The 16,292-nt window shown below is 41.7% G+C and overlaps 1 protein-coding gene across 1 annotated transcript in view; it reads right to left on the bottom strand.

The window, feature by feature from the left end:
- TRIP11 (thyroid hormone receptor interactor 11) overlaps positions 1-16,292 on the bottom strand; it is a 74,552-nt gene that overhangs the window by 13,210 nt on the left and 45,050 nt on the right. The window contains exon 17 of the mRNA XM_038748866.1: positions 265-346. Within this exon, the coding sequence (XP_038604794.1) occupies positions 265-346 (82 nt within the window). The remainder of the gene's footprint in view (positions 1-264; positions 347-16,292) is intronic.

Here is a 16,292-nt window from a genome sequence, read left to right as displayed (position 1 = left end):
CCACGCTGCTTCCCTGTCAATAAAAATAGCATTTGAACAAAATATAAATCAACTTCAGGAGGCTCTATATAATACGTACGGCTTTTAGTGAAAACCCTGGCGCTAGAGGAAACAAAGGCAGTATTTTAAAAAATACCCACACAATTATCACTGAAAGTAGCTAATATTAAATTAACAATAAGAACAATAATATTAGCATATGTTTTAGTCAGTGAATTGGTAAGAAAACAATAATTACCAAAAAACTGAAAAACACAGACTTACTTGTCTACTTTTCCTTCTGTGCTGTTTATTAAATTCAACAATTTGTTTTGTACGTCATCTAGCATCTCTTGTCGGAGCTCACCTGTGGAAATGAAAAGGTCAGTTACAAGCTGAAACAGCTAGGCTTGACAGCAATCCTATGGCTTTTTAAGTGATTAATGAGCAAACATAATGAATTTCACACTTTTTTCTAAGAACTTTCAGCTTTGCTATTGATTGTGGTACTCAGAATGTAAAAAAGACATTTAGAGGTTACAACATAAATCCAACACATGATAAAAGAAGGATAAGAGGAATTAAAATAATTCAGTATACAACAATACAATAGAAAATTCTAAACCTAAATTTTATTTTCCTTTGGAAAGTTCAGTTGTTAAGGAGGGAGAGGTGGGGAAGGAAGAGGGGGAGAAAAGGAGGGGAGAGGGGTAGAGAGAGGGAGGTGGGAGAAAGAGGGAATGAGTGGTAGGGAGAAGAAAGGGGGGAGAGAGAGAGAGAGAGAGACATTTATGTCAGATTGGACAGTGCTGGGCATTTGCTTTCTTGCTTGACAAAGCCTGGTGAAACACTTGTGAGAGCCTGTTGGAAATATCAGTAGCATTTCCAGATCCATTTTGCAATGCTGGGAAATGGAAAGGTTTATTTATGTTTTCCTTCATCCCACTTTCCTGGCTGGAATTTGCTCCCAACACATGTCTCTCGCAGATCTAAGAACACTGTCCAGGACGCAGCTGGTAGGGCAAAATGCTCCACTCGAGAAGTGGCAAAACTGAAATTCAGGCTGTTTGGTTACAAGATATTGTTTAGGTAACAACAGCTGGTAACTGGTAAAATAGACTTGGGGACTATGAATACATCTGTAGCGTTTATGATGATATACCGCTTAGGAATAAAGGGAAACTGGTTCAATTTTAATACAATATTAGGAATGCCACAGTAAGAAAAGGCATTAAGCTTAGAACCATCCTTGCATAGGTCTTTTTTCATGAAAAAGAAAAACCCAACTATGTTGCAAATGAATGTAGGGGGGCGTGAGAGAGGGAAAGGGATCTGGATACCATTCCCCAGGTGAATTCTGTTACAGCTGAAAATGTAGTTCTCAAAAGACTGAATCAATCACCCAGTGGTATTCAGTGAGCATTTACTGTGTGTAGAACACTTTACTAGGTACTTGGAAGAATACAATATGGTAGCATGATATGCCCTCAAGGAGGTTACAGATGAATGGGGGAGATAGGCATTAAAACACAACACAGATAAGGGAAACAGGAGAATATAAGTATATGTACATAAGTGCTGTAGGCCTGTGGGTGGGGTATAAAAGTGCTTAATGGGTACAGGGAGTGCACACAGGAAACACAAAAGGAACGGGGAAATGAGGGGGAAATAATAGTAGTAATATACCTACCTCCTTCCCCTCCCCACAGCACCTGTATACATGTTTGTACAGATTTATTACTCTATTTTACTTGTACATATTTACATATTCTATTTATTTTATTTTGTTAATATGTTTTGTTTTGTTGTCTGTCTCCCTCTTCCTGACTGTGAGCCTGCTGTTTGGGTAGGGACAGTCTCTATATGTTGCCAACTTGTACTTCCCAAGCGCTTGGTACAGTGCTCTGCACACAGTAAGCGCTCAATAAATACGATTGAATGAATGAACGAATATAATCTTTGTGGTTTTTATTAAGCACTATGTCCTATTCAAATTGCTACTCTCCATCCAAAATGCTACTATGCTGTTCCAAGCACTCATATTCCACCTTGAGTACTGCATCAGTCTCCTTGTTGAGCTCTCTGCCTCCTGTCTCTCCCTATTCCAGACCATTCTTCACTCTGCTCCCCAGATCACTTTTCTACAGAAATATTCAGTCTGTGTTTCCCCACTCCTCAAGAACTTCCTCCAAAAGAAACCCCTTGTCAATCGATTTTAAAGCACCCAATCACCTTAATCAATAGATTGTATTTATTAAGCCCTTTCTGTGTACACTAAGTGCTTAGGAGAGTACAATATAACAGAGTTGGTAGAAAGGTCTCTGCCCACAACAGGCTTAAAGTGGACAGAGGGAGACAGACTGTAATATGAATAATGGGTATGTACTTAAGTGCTGTGGCTGAGAGAGGGGTGAAAAACAGGTGCCAATCCAAGTGCAAGCTCACCCTCTCCCATCTCTACTGATTTCCTACTACAACTCAGTCCCGCACACTTTGCTCTTCTAAACGCCAATTTTCTCACGTCACCTCGATCTCATCTATCTCCCCACCAACTCGCTGTCCTCCTTCTGACCTGGAACTCCCCCAGTCCCTTCAGATATGACAGCTCACAACTCTCCCCACCTTAAAAGCCTTATTAAAATCACATCTCTTCCAAGACATCTTCCCTGACTATGCTCTCATTCCCCCTAATCAATCAATCGTATTTATTGAGTGCTTACTGTGTGCAGAGCACTGTACTACTCCTACTCCCTCTCCCTTCTGTGCCACCTCTGCCCTTCGTTCTGTACCCTTTAAGCACTTGATACTCACCCCACATTCAGCCCCACAGCACTTACGCATATATCCACAATTTATTTAAATTAATGCCTGCCTCCCCCTCCAACAGTACGCTCCTACTGTTGGAAGTGGAATTTATCTTCTTTATCTGCTTTGTACATAGCGCTTAACAAATGCCATTATTATTCTATTCTATTTATTTTATTAATATGTTTTGTTCTCTGTTTCCCCCTTCTAGACTGTGAGCCCACTGTTGGGTAGGGACAGTCTCTATATGTTACCAAGGGCTTAGTACAGTGCTCTGCACACAGTAAGCGCTCAATAAATACGATTGATTGATTGATTCCAAAGGTTGTAATGTAGTCTCCCAAGTGTTTAGTAAAGTGTTCTGCACATGGCAAACACTTAATACATTACTAAGCACTGCACTAAGTACTGCAACAGATGCAAGATAATCAGAACAGACACAATCCCTGTCCCAGAAGGGGTTCACAGTCTGAGTAGGAGGGAGAACATTTATTCAATCCTCATTTTATAGATGAGGAAAACAAGGCACACAGGTTGGGAGACTTGCCCATGGTCCCCTACTAAGGAAGTGGCCAAGAACAGAACCAAGGTCCTCTGATTCCCAGGTCTGTGGTCTTTCCACTGAGCCATGCTGCTTCTAAGGGAAAGCCTCTTGGAGCAGAAATGATTTTTGTAGGGCTATGAAAATAGAGGGAGCAATTTTTTTTCATAGTATTTTTAAGCACTTTCTATGTGCCAAGCAAGGTATTATGCACTGAGGTAGATACAAGCTAATCAGGTTGGATATACTCCACGTCCTACATGGGGCTCACAGTCTTATTCCCCATTTTACAGATGAGGTAACAGGCACAGAGAAGTGAAGTGACTTGCCCAAGGTCACATAGCAGACAAGTGGCAGGGCTGAGATTAGAACCCAGATCCTTCTGACTCAGGCCCATGCTCTAAGCACTAGACCATGGTGGATTTGGATTTTAGTGATGCTGTGAAGACAGATCTGACAGGAACTGGTGAGAGACTGAAACGTGCTTTTTATCCTGTCTCTAGAGGTTACTGGTGTCTAGCCATTCAAATGGCTGTAATTCTACTTTTTTTTCCTGAAGAACCCCAACAAAAAAAACAAGGGATACAAGTGGGACTATAAGAAAAAAAATCACCAGACTGTGTAGTTATAAAAGCAGTGACTACTTTCTATGAATAAATATGCATACTTCAATCCAACGGGTATAAAATAATCAGGGTGTGAAAAGCAATAATTGACTCTTATTTGGTCTCAGCTTATTTATCTAGTGGTATGTGGGTTATCCAGTTGGAGCGCAAACCAAGTTATTTGACTTTTCTCTCCTTCTTGGGCTGACTTTTGACCAGTAGTCTTTGTTCATGAACACTTCAACTGGACGGAGACACACTAAAGATTTCCTCCCATTTCAACAATCCAATGCTTTTGACTGTCACAAAGTATTGTTCACTTAACTTAGTTTATAAATAGACACAGTGCAGCCTAATAAAAAGATCTCAAGCCTGTGAGGCAGGAGATCCGGGTTCTAATCTGGATCCACCGTTTGCCTGCTGTATGATCTTGGGAAAGTCACTTTAGGGCAGTTAAAGCACTGCTTAGCACATAGAGTGCTTTACAAATACCATAAAAAACAAAAAAGAACCCTCTTCTCTATGTCTCAATCTCCTCATTTGTAAAATGGGAATAAAGTACCTGTTCTCCCTTCCCTTTAGACTGTGAGCCCGATGAAATGGTGACCTGATTGTCTTGTATCTACCCCAGTAATTGCTGCAGTATAGTGCTTAACAAATGACACAAATATTGTTATTGGAGTAGCCTAAATTGCATGTTCTCTGAATTAACTGTGATTAATGCCCCAGCTTCCCCTTCATTAATCTTAATAATTGAACTTTGCCCCAGTGCTTATCCTGTCTCTACATCTATAATGTATTTATTTATTCATTTATATTAATGTCTGTCCCCAAGCCCCCAGACTGTGAGTTCGTTGAGGGCAGGGAATGTGTGGTTACTGTTATGTTGTGCTTGCCCAAGTGCTTAGTACAGTGCTTCTGCACATGGTTAAATGCTCAATAAATACGACCAAATGAATGAACCTAAACATTTAATAATGCCATCAATGTCTCAAGGCAGCAAAAAAAAGAATCCTAAAGAAATTTCTAGACTATTAAATTCCTGAGTCCCGGCGATCGACCTGCAAAACCCAAGGTGGCCATTAACTGTTTCTCACCTGGTCTGTGCCTGTCTGGCATTGATAGCCATTGTGTCTGGTATTTTTTTTATTTTCAGTGCCCAGCTTCCCTTCTTCGCCTTGGTTACTGCTGCTGAGTCCCGAAACTCAAAAGTGGCACCCATGTTCCCGGAAGGCTGGGAGGGGAACGATTACGGCTCTGGAGCAATGGACGGACTCAGGAGTTTCTCCAGTGTCACACTCAAGGTTCTGCAGATTTCCCCCAAGAAATCTGGGTCCCTGTCTTTGAGACATCATTCCACCACATAATACAGGCAATGTAACATAGGTCTGTCGCTTCTGGGGTGGTAAAGGGGCAGCTGGCATTCAACAGTGCTGTCAGAGGCCAGCCTTAGCGGGACTAGCATTCTGCCTCCCCATTTGAGAAATAAGCAAACAGGCAGGGCTCAGTTCCATTTGTGGTTTGAGCCGATCTGGAGTGCTTTGGTGTGAACAGTACTAGGCCTCTGGGGTGGCAGGAAGAAGAATGGAAAGGTTGGGGAGAGAGCTGGACATCCAAGCCTCCTACTCTCCCGTCCCGATTCCTTCGGAGTCCATCAGGGCCTATGAGTGGTTTTTGGACAAACTATCAGGACTCATTCAAACCACAGCCTGGATGTGGAACCACACTCTCTGCAAATGCAGTTTACAAGCCAAACCCAACATCCCTGTGAAGCAATGTGACATGCCAAAATGCTTCTTCTGAGGTAAAAAAAATTTCACCATTTGAAGTGCAGGATGAGATATTCCATAGCAAGGCAAGACCTTTGAGAGCTGAACACATTTAACAGGGCAGTGGCTTTGAATACGGCATACTACTCTGAGATGTATAATACTACTGAATTGCTTTCAAACACCTTACGAAAATCTCACCACGTATTTAATTTTTTTCTAAATCCTAAAACCTCTTCCACATGCTCTGTGTCTGGTTCTTTGCTCCAGAGCCTTAACTAGGCATCCAAAAGTGAGGTGGCATCAAACCAACCCATCAAGCAAGGTCTTCCACTTCATAAAAAATAATTTTGCTATAGAAAGCCTCAAATTCTAAAGAGATAAAGCAGCCAAGGTTTCTGAATTTCTGGATGTAGCGATCCCTTTCTCCTCCCCAAAACTTTTCAGTTTCAATTTTGATCAAGGAGAGCCAGCCATTTGCAAACACAACTTAACAATACTTTAAGCAAAAGAAAAATCAGCTATTGTACCCTTAAATTGAGCCTATTTACTGTCAAAAATCAATTCCCAAGTAATATCTGACATGAACTTCCCAATGCGTCACCATGTTATTCATTGTTCTTGTGGCCCCAAATCCACATTTTCCTGTTTCCCAGCCACCTCCGAAGGGGTCTTCCCCCTCCTTTTAAAATCTAATTTCTTTCCCTGTGCCTTGGAACCCAGTCTCTCTCACCTTTTAAAAATATTTGCTCCCACTTCCCTCTCTTCTACCATTATCTTCCATTTCTTACTTTCCTCTTTGGCTTCTTGTCCTCTGGCTTCAGTAAAGCCCAATTTACCACATAATGAAAAAGTCATTCCTTGACCCCACTGCACTCTCCTGGTATTGCCCCAGCTTCTAGCTATGGTTCTAATTCAAACGTTTTGAACAGGTTTATACACCCATTACTTCCACTTCCTTTCCACCAACTCTCTACTTGACCTTCTGCTACCTGGATTTCACTCCCTTCACTCTAACGAGACTGTGTTCACCAGGTTCTCCATAGACCTCCTTCTGGCTAAATCTACTCATCAAAATCTCCCTCCATCTCTTGACTGTGTCTCCCTCCAACTCTGGTTTACCAACAACTGGCTCCCTTCCTATTTACCTGAGCATACCATTTTAGTGTCATTTGCAGGCTCGTCAGCCTCCTCTCATCCTTTAACTTTCTGTGTGTGTCTATGCAATCTACATCTCCAGCCATGTCCTCTCACCTGCTTTACAATTTTCTATTTCCTCCTGCATCTGGGACATCATGAGTTGAATAATGATGATGATGATGATAGCTGTAGTATTTGTTAAGCACTTATTATGCACCAAGCACTGCACTAAGCGCAGGGTTAGGTACAATATAAACAAATTGACAGAACCTATGCCTTTACTCTCTTACCCACTGAACGGTTTGTAGAATTTTCTCTACTTGTTTTTCCCATTAAAGTATAAGTTCCTTGGGGGAAGGGACTGTGTCCTTACTTGGGATGTTTCTAATTAAGACAAATGACCCATTTCTAAATGTACGCTCTATTGTATATAATCTGTCCATTTCAGCATTACAACACTTATCCCCTGGGATAAGCTCTGGGAATGTGAGTGCCGGGGGGTAGGGGCAGGGGTGCCTGGGAACTACAAGCAAATGTGGAAATATTTTTTTAAATCACATGTGGAGGAAGAAAAAGAGGTAGGCATTTTCCAGAAGGTAAGGGGAGGGAACATCCAGAGAGGGCCAGGATGGTTGCTTAACTGTCAAGCTGACTCACTAGAGAGGGTCTTCACATTCATTTTACTTTCAATACAGTAAAACTTGGCTACCTTTTTCTGAAACCTCTCTGACAATGTATGTTAATGTAACTATTGCTCTCCTATAAATGGATCAAGTAATTCTAGATAATTTTGGTTAAAAAAGGGTATCCAATTTGGTTTTGGAACTGGTTCTGACATGTTTCCACTAAAACAGAAGTTTTTCAGAAACCACTGGTGTCACATCTCTGAAAGCTTCTAGTTCCATTCTTTTATGTTCCCCAAAGCCTAAGTCAGAACTTTGTACATAGTGGATATTCAACAAATGGAGTACTTTAAAAAGTTTTTTCACCATCACCCCTTTCAATACTACTTTCAAAATCTTATTTTTCTTTATTTTCATTTTGGGGTTGATATATCTGGAATCTGGTTTGGCACTTTCAAGTAATTCTTTCCTTCCATCCAAATCATGTCCAGTGTTTAAAGGTATCCTTACTGTTGGATTTTAAAATGCACAGAGAATTCACAAATGTTCAATAATTCACCATTAAGGAAGGTATTAATGGACTTTACTAAGCAAAGGCATCCAAAGAGTTCTAACACTGAAATTATAGGCCATGTGGCTTAGTAGCAATCATAAGTCCAGCAAAAAGTTACTTACGTCTTACTCTGGGTTTAAAATATAAAGTTCAGCATCATCAAACAATACTGAGCATCAACAATATACTACGAAGCAGCACGGCATAGTGGATAGAGCCCGGGACTGGGAGTCTAAAGGTCATGGGTTCTAATCCTGACTTTGCCATTTGTCTTCTCTGTGACCTTGGGCAAGTCTCTTAACTTCTCTGTGCCTCAGTTACCTCATCTGAAAAATGGGGATTGAGACTGTGAACCCCATATGGGATAGGGACTGTGTCCAACCCAATGTGCTTGTATCCACCCCAGCGCACATAGTGCATTGTACGTGGCACATTGCAAGCACCTAACAAATACTATAATAACGATTATTATTATTATTATTATTATTATTATTATTATTATTATTATGCACCTGTACACGTATAAGGCAAGCAAGGTCCCCACCCTCTATATTCTCAGGTAAAGAATTGGACTTAAAATTTCTTATCAAAAAGTTATTTCCTCGGCTAAAATATTATACTTCTGTCATATATAATGATTTATAGTCTAGATTATGAAACCATTTGCAGCAATGCACATCAGAAATATATTCTTTTCAATATTTTCTTTTTTCTCTTCATTTACCATTGTTGAACAGACCAATTCAAATGTGAATATATATCAATATGCATATAAATAATTATCAATTTCAGGAAACATTCATGAAAAACATTACAGTTTTCAACAATGAAGGGAAATTTCATAATCTCCCCCACCATCTTTCTATTCCAATAAATGCCCATTTTACTGAAATATAATTGTAAACTTGAAAAGGACTTAGTTATTTAATTTCAAATTATGAACACAGGGCAAAATAAAAAGACATGACCAAATTTTGGCATGGACAGCTTTAATCCAGACGTTTGTAACAGTCTCCAACAATTTGTTAACCATCTATGGCAATTCAGAAAACTGCATCTGGTAAGTCATATTTTTCAGTTAATAACACCACTTCAGCCAAAACTATCCATAAAGAAATTCTTCAAAAGATCTGGCCAACAAGGCTGTGTCTGGGAATGTATCTGGACCTTTTTCAACAGGACATTATATGTTTTCTTGTGTAAATAATGTCTTGGAAAAAAAGTGCCTTTTATAAGGAGTGAAAAATCAACTAGCACCATGAAGGGAGCTCCATGAATAACATTTTTTAAAGTTTCTTTTATGCATGTGGCTTTTATAAATATTCTTAGACTTCACATTACGGTGAAGGCCTGAGACCTACATTTTGGGTTACTTCTTAAACTTTAACCAAATGCTAAGAAGATTTTTCATTTGCCACTTCTAGAAAATTATGAAATAATAATAATAGTAATGGTTATTTGTTAAGCGCTTACTATGTGCCAAGGACTGTACTAAGCATCAGGGTAGATTCAAGGTAATCAGGTTGGTCACAGTCCCTGTCCCACATGGGGCTCACCATCTTAATCCCCATTTTACAGATGAGGTAACTGAGGCACAGAGAGAAGTGACTTGCCCAAGGTCACACTGGTCAAGTAGCAGGGCTGGAATTAGAAGCCAGGTCCTTCTGATTCCCAGGCCTGTCTGTGCTCTATCCATGTTACTTCTCATTATTATCCAAAACTCTGAGAACTGTTTGTCTAGGTGGTAAAACACCTCAGGACAGCACTGTCGTAAATACAGTTTTAGCTATTTTCACGTTCTAGATTTGGATTGCTTCTATTTGTAACTTACTGTTGTTGAAAATTTATTCCTATTATTCTATGTGATTGTCTCACATAGGCTGTGAGCCCCTTGTGGGATCACTCTACTCTGTGGAAAGCTCTATTTCCCCCTTTACCTCTGAAAATCAAATCTTTCAATCTTACATCAATGGGAACTCTTTTGAAAGAAAGTTTTCTTTTACCTGTTCTAATTCCCCACATCACTTTGAAGTTGCATTTCAGAGTGACAAAAATGGTGACCTCAGCATGAAAATATACTTTAGAAGCCTAGAAATTACGATCAGTACCATACAAAGAATTTAAAATTTTCAGGCACCTTCCATCCAAATTTGCAGGGTAACTCCAAAGTCCAAATGACCTGCCTGGCTCTTCACAATGAATAATCACATTAGCTCATAAAGTGTGGATGAGTCTCAGATCAGGCTTGTAACTGTCTTGCCTTCACACTAACTAGGTTCAGGGAAGCAGGAAACCTTTTACCTGTGAAGTAAGTAATAATCGGCAGCAGCAAGCAGGAGAGAAGGAAAGTCTCAAGGGCCTGTTTCCAGCCCTTCTTGGTTTTCTCCTTGTCAGAAAGTGAAGTTGACCATCTGGACCTTCGGTCTACTCTAGATGCAGCTAAGGTACCATTCACCAGCTTCCTGAGGGAAAGGATTGTGTTTACTAACAGCACTGGACTCTTCCAAGTCGGTAGAGTGCTCTGGAGATAGTAAAATGGGGCGAAAAACAATGCAAGCCGTGGGGTTGAGGGAGGGTATTTTTAGGAGGGGACATACATGAGTATGTTTGAAAACAGTGGGGAAGAAGCCACTGGATAAAAAAATGATTTAAGATTGAGGTCAGGGAGGGGGCACATGTTTTGACAGGGTGCGAAGAGATGGGATGGAGGTGCAAGTACGGGGGGAGAGGAAACAGGACATCTCTTCTTGAGATACTGCTGGGAATGATGGGACTCAGGAGGAACAGAGAAGATTTTAAGAAGGCCACACCTGATGATTTCTATTTCATCAATGAAACGCCTGGCAAGGTCATTAGTGGTAAGAGATGGAAAGGGGTAGGGACAAGGGGTTTGGGGAGAAAGTTAAAAGTCTGAAACAGCTGACACGGGCAATGGGTACGGGAGTCCATATGGATGGAGAAGTATTGTTGCTGGGTGGAGGTGAGGGCAAAGTTACAGCAGGTGACGATGAGTTTGAGATGGACAAGGTCGGCTGGTGTCCAGTTTTTCCCCAGCAGCGTTCCGAAGCTCATGCACAAGAGTGGAGGTGATCCAAAGTGGCAGGTGGGTGGTAAGAAATCAACGGAGGGACAGGGGAATGAAGGAGTTGAGTTCAGTGGAGAGTGCAGTGTTGAGGGCATTGACTTGTGTGTTGTGTAGATGTAGATGAAATGCAGATTGGGACATGATGACTCTGGAAAAGTGGAGGGGATTGAAAGAGTGGGGGAGGGAACAGGACAGATTTGCCGGGAGCAGGTGTGTGGGAGAGAATGCGGGTCAGGAGGTTGTGATCAGAGAGTGGAATTCCAAAGTTGGCCAGTTGGAGACTTTACAGTGATTACAGTGATTAGAGAACCAGATCGAACAGTCTACTGTGGTGCCTATCTGGAGAATGCGCTTAAGATAATAAAGAAGTCAGGCATTTTTACAGTTAATGCCTTTAAGGGGAATTTTTTGAGAGTAAAAATTTAAATGTTAAGGAATACAGTACAGAAGGCAGTTATCCTGAGTTTAATTTGTGAATTCACTATTCAGCATTAAATGCATGCATATGAGCATTTAAAATAAAGGAATGAATGCCTGAGTCTAAGTTTTTCACCATTATAATGGCAGCTAAAATAACAATATAATTTAGAGCAAAGAACCACTGAAGGATAAGCATTTCCAAAAGGAAAGGTCAGTAATAATGAACAAATAAAACTCATCCTTTATCTTTGGTTTTACGCCTTTCAAAACACCACATTTATCTGCATAATTGTGTCACTACTTTGCATAATTTTTGCAATTCCAAAACAGGAGACTGGTATTATACAGGGTGTTATAAGAATTACATCTAGCAATAAGGGGAGCAGGAAAAGAAAAGAATTTTATAGAAGGAGGGAAGGTGGGCAGAAAGAGGAGAAAAATACAGAAGCACTAAAAATATGTGTTTTACTTCTACTGCACTCTCCCAAGGGCTGCAAACAGACCCTCAATGAAGAAACCCCCTTCTTCCTACATCTCAGTGATGAAATTCTATCCCAGGTGTAAGCCCATCGTTGCTATGTTTGGGTGTTCTGAGTCTTCTCTTTTTCTTAACCAGGTGTGTGGGTGTGTGTCTCAAATAAGAAACTCTGGCGTGAGCTTGAATCTGTGGCGTTCATGTGTTCTAACCCTTCTCCCCCTCCTGCCCCGGGAACCACATGTTTCAAAGGAGGAATTCCCTGGAGCAAACCTGCATCTGAGATGCTAGCATTTTCCGTTAGCTTTAAACCTATCGGCTCAACTCCTCTTATCTTACCTCACTGATTTCCTACTACAACCCAATCCACTTGCTTCGCTTCTCCCACAGCAACCTATTCACTGCACCTTACTCTTGTCTTTCTCACCACTGAACCCTTGCCTACAGCCTCCCTTTGGCCTGGAAGTCCCTCCCCTGTCACATGCACCTGCCTACCACTCACCTCACCTCCAAAGCCTTATTAAACTCACATCTCCTCCTGACTAAGCTCTCATTTACTCCATTCCCACTCTCTTCTACAACACCTCTAAACTTGGGTCTGTGCCTTTTAAGCCCTTGCTAGACTGTAAGCTTGTTGAGGGCAGGGAATGTGTCCATCAGGTCTACTGCATTTTTCTCTTCCAAGTGCTTAGTATAGTGCTCTGCAAACAGGAAGCATTCAATATACACACTGATTGAGAAAGTAACGCCCCACGGTACTGGAGAACTGACTCAAATTAATTGGGTACTGCCTTATCAGCAACCAAGTTAGTTTTGAAAAGAATGTGACTTAAGTTGCTTCCAAATTGATTCTCACCCTACCCTCAACCCCACAACAGTTATGTACCTAGGTGTATTAATTTATTCATTCAATCGCAATTATTGAGCAGTTCCTGTGTGCAGAACACTGTACTAAGTGCTTCGGAGAGTATGACAATACACACACACACACACACACGTTCCCTGCCCACAATGAGCTTACAGTCTATGGGCGGGTAGACAGACATTAATATAAACAAATTACAGATATGGACATAAGTGCCGTGGGACTGGGAAAGGGGATGAACAAAGGAAGCAAGTCGGGTGACGCAGAAGGGATTGGGTGAAGAGGCAAGGGGGGGCTCAGTCAGGGAAGGCCTCTTGGAACAGATGTACCCTCAATTAGGCTTTGAAGGAGGGAAGAGTAATTCTCTGTTGGATTTGAGGAGGGAGAGTGTTCCGGGCCAGAGGCAGGACATGGGCGAGGGGTCGGCGGTGAGAAAGATGAAATCAAGGCACAGTGAGAAGGTTACCATTCGAGGAGGGCTGTAGTATGAGAGTAGCAAAGCAACAATGGCCTAGTGGACAGAGATGAGCCTGGGAGTCAGAAGGATTTAGGTTCTAATCCCGGATCTGCCACTTGTCTGCTGAGTGACCTTGGATAATAATTCAGGACTTCTCTGTGCCTCAGTTACCTTTTCTGTAAAATGGGAATTAAGACCGGGTGGCCCAAGTGGAACATGGACTGTGTCCAACCTGATTAGCTTGTACCTAACCCAGTGCTTAGTGCACTGCCTGGAACATAGTAGGCACTTAAATGCCATAACTGTCCTCCCCCCAGCCCCGCCCCAGAAAAGACAACAACTTCTTTTAATATCTGCCTTCCCTTGTGTGGCCTAATGGATACAGCACAAGCCTGGGAGTCAGAAGGAACTGGGTTCTAAATCCTCGCTATGGCACTTGCCTGCTGTGTGACCTTAGGTGAGTCACTTAACTTCTCTGTGCCTCAGCTACCTCATCTGTAAAATGGGGATTAAGACTGTGAGCCCCATGTGGAACACGGACTGTAGCCAACCTGATTATCTTGTGTCTACCCCAGTATAGTGATTGGCACATTGTAAGTGCTTAACAAACATCACAATTATTACTATAAACTCCTGGTGGACAGGGAACATGTCAACCAACACTGTTGTATAGTACTCACCCAGGAGCTTAGTACAGTGCTCTACACCCAGAAAGAACTCAAATACCACTGACTGACTGATCTTTTTGACCCCAGAGTACTCAAAATTAACATAACATTACTGGGATAATCCCATAGTTCTGGCTAATTTCACCACAAGAATGAAATCACTGAGTCACTTCCAACACAAAATTGTAACCAAATGGGTACTTGTGCATATTCTTCTTTTTACTATTTTCCCTATATTTACATAGGCGCAGTTCTTGATGTGTAGCATAATCCGTTCTCCAATAACATATGTTTTATTTATATTCTTGCATCAAACAGAAACTCCTTTTAGCTTTTAGCTTTTAGCCTGCTCCCTCAATCAATCATATTTATTGAGCGCTTACTGTGTGCAGAGCACTGTACTAAGTGCTTGGGAAGTACAAGTTGGCAACATATAGAGATGGTCCCTACCCAACAGTGGGCTCACAGTCTAGAAGGGGGAGACAGAGAACAAAACATATTAACAAAATAAAATAAATAGAATAGATATGTACAAGTAAAATAAAGAGTAATAAATATGCACAAACATATATACATATATACAGGTGCTGTGGGGAAGGGAAGGAGGTAAGGCGGGGGGGATGGAGACGGGGAGGACGGGGAGAGGAAGGAGGGGGCTCCGTCTGGGAAGGCCTCCTGGAGGAGGTGAGCTCTCAGTAGGGCCTTGAAGGGAGGAAGAGAGCTAGCTTGGCGGATGTGGGGAGGGAGGGCATTCCAGGCCCGGGGGATGATGTGGGCCGGGGGCTGACGGCGGGACAGGCGAGAACGGAGGCACGGTGAGGAGATTAGCAGCAGAGGAGCGGAGAGTGCGGGCTGGGCTGTAGAAGGAGAGAAGGGAGGTGAGGTAGGAGGGGGTGAAGTGATGGACAGCCTTGAAGCCCAGGGTGAGGAGTTTCTGCCCTCAATCAGCACTCAATCAGCTTGCTCCCTCCTCCCTTAACTTACTGACCTATTACAGCCCAGCCTGCACACTGCGCCCTGATCTTGTCTACCTCACTGTCAACCCCTTTCCCATGTCCTCCCTTTGGAGTGGAACTTCCCCCGTCTTCCCTCCAAATAGGCCAGACCACCATTCACCCCAACTTCAAAGCCATATTAAGGTCACATCACCAAAAAGCCTTCCCCAGTTAAGGCCTCTTTTTCCCAGCACTCTCTCCCTCCTGTGTCATCTGTGCACTTGAATCTGTGACCCTTATGCATTTGTTATTCACCCCACCTCTAGCCCCATAGTACTTATGTACCGATCCAAAAATGATTTATTCATATGTCTCTCTCCCTCTAGACCATAACCTCGGTGTGGGCAGGGAACACGTCTACCAACTTTGTTGTACTGTAATCTCCCAAGCATTTAGAACAGTGTTCCACATACAGTAAGCGCTCAATTAATATAACTGAGTATATGTTTTTACGTAGTACACTACTGGGAAAATAGGGAATGATCTTCCAACACCACCCACCTGGAGGGATAGGACACCTGACGATGGAAGAAAAGAATGTGCACATGCCTATTACAAAGTACACTTTCATAATGTTAAGAAAGTAACGCCCCATGGTACTGGAGAACTGACTCAAACTAATTGGGTACTGCCTTATCAGCAACCAAGTTAGTTTTGAAAAGAATGTGACTTAAGTTGCTTCCAAATTACTAAAAATGTATCCGGAGGAATGTGAAGTCAAAGAGCAGGCCAAGGACAATCTTAGTTTCGCTTAAGAGAGTTTCTTTCAGAACACACCACTATTTTGACATATTTACTCATAAAAGACACACAACCTAAGAACACCTGAATTGAAGGCTAATTCAGTCTCAGGACTTGAACATATTACAGTTAGCCTTTGCTAATGAGCTCTTCCTGTCCACAACATTTTATTTTTCTCTAGCCACTGAACAATGCAGTAGCAGCCCATCACAATTACCACGATATGAATTAGCCCACTGCATCTGCTCTAAAACAAGGGTTTTCTTGTATCTAACACTACTGAAATAGGCTTATTGGGTCTGGTAAATTATCATTCCCAGACACTATATTTCACATGTAAATTTTGATAATCTTATCAAACCGAATTCAGAATGTGCAAACACTCTTGTAGATATGGGATGATTAAGACATTTCAATAAAGCATTTTTGAAAAACAGATTTCCTTACATTGTTAAGCAGTAACTGCTGAAACTCCATGTCAACTTCTCATCTATCTACGGATGCTTAAAAGTAAAACAATCCACCTAATTTCTCCTTACACAATTCACTTCTCTGAATACTTTCTTACAGA

The sequence above is a fragment of the Tachyglossus aculeatus genome, chromosome 1 (assembly GCF_015852505.1).
Source record: "Tachyglossus aculeatus isolate mTacAcu1 chromosome 1, mTacAcu1.pri, whole genome shotgun sequence".
In the NCBI taxonomy this organism is placed as follows: Eukaryota; Metazoa; Chordata; class Mammalia; order Monotremata; family Tachyglossidae; genus Tachyglossus; species Tachyglossus aculeatus.
Note: the sequence above shows the minus strand (reverse complement) of the source record. Positions and strands in the feature narration are given on the sequence as shown.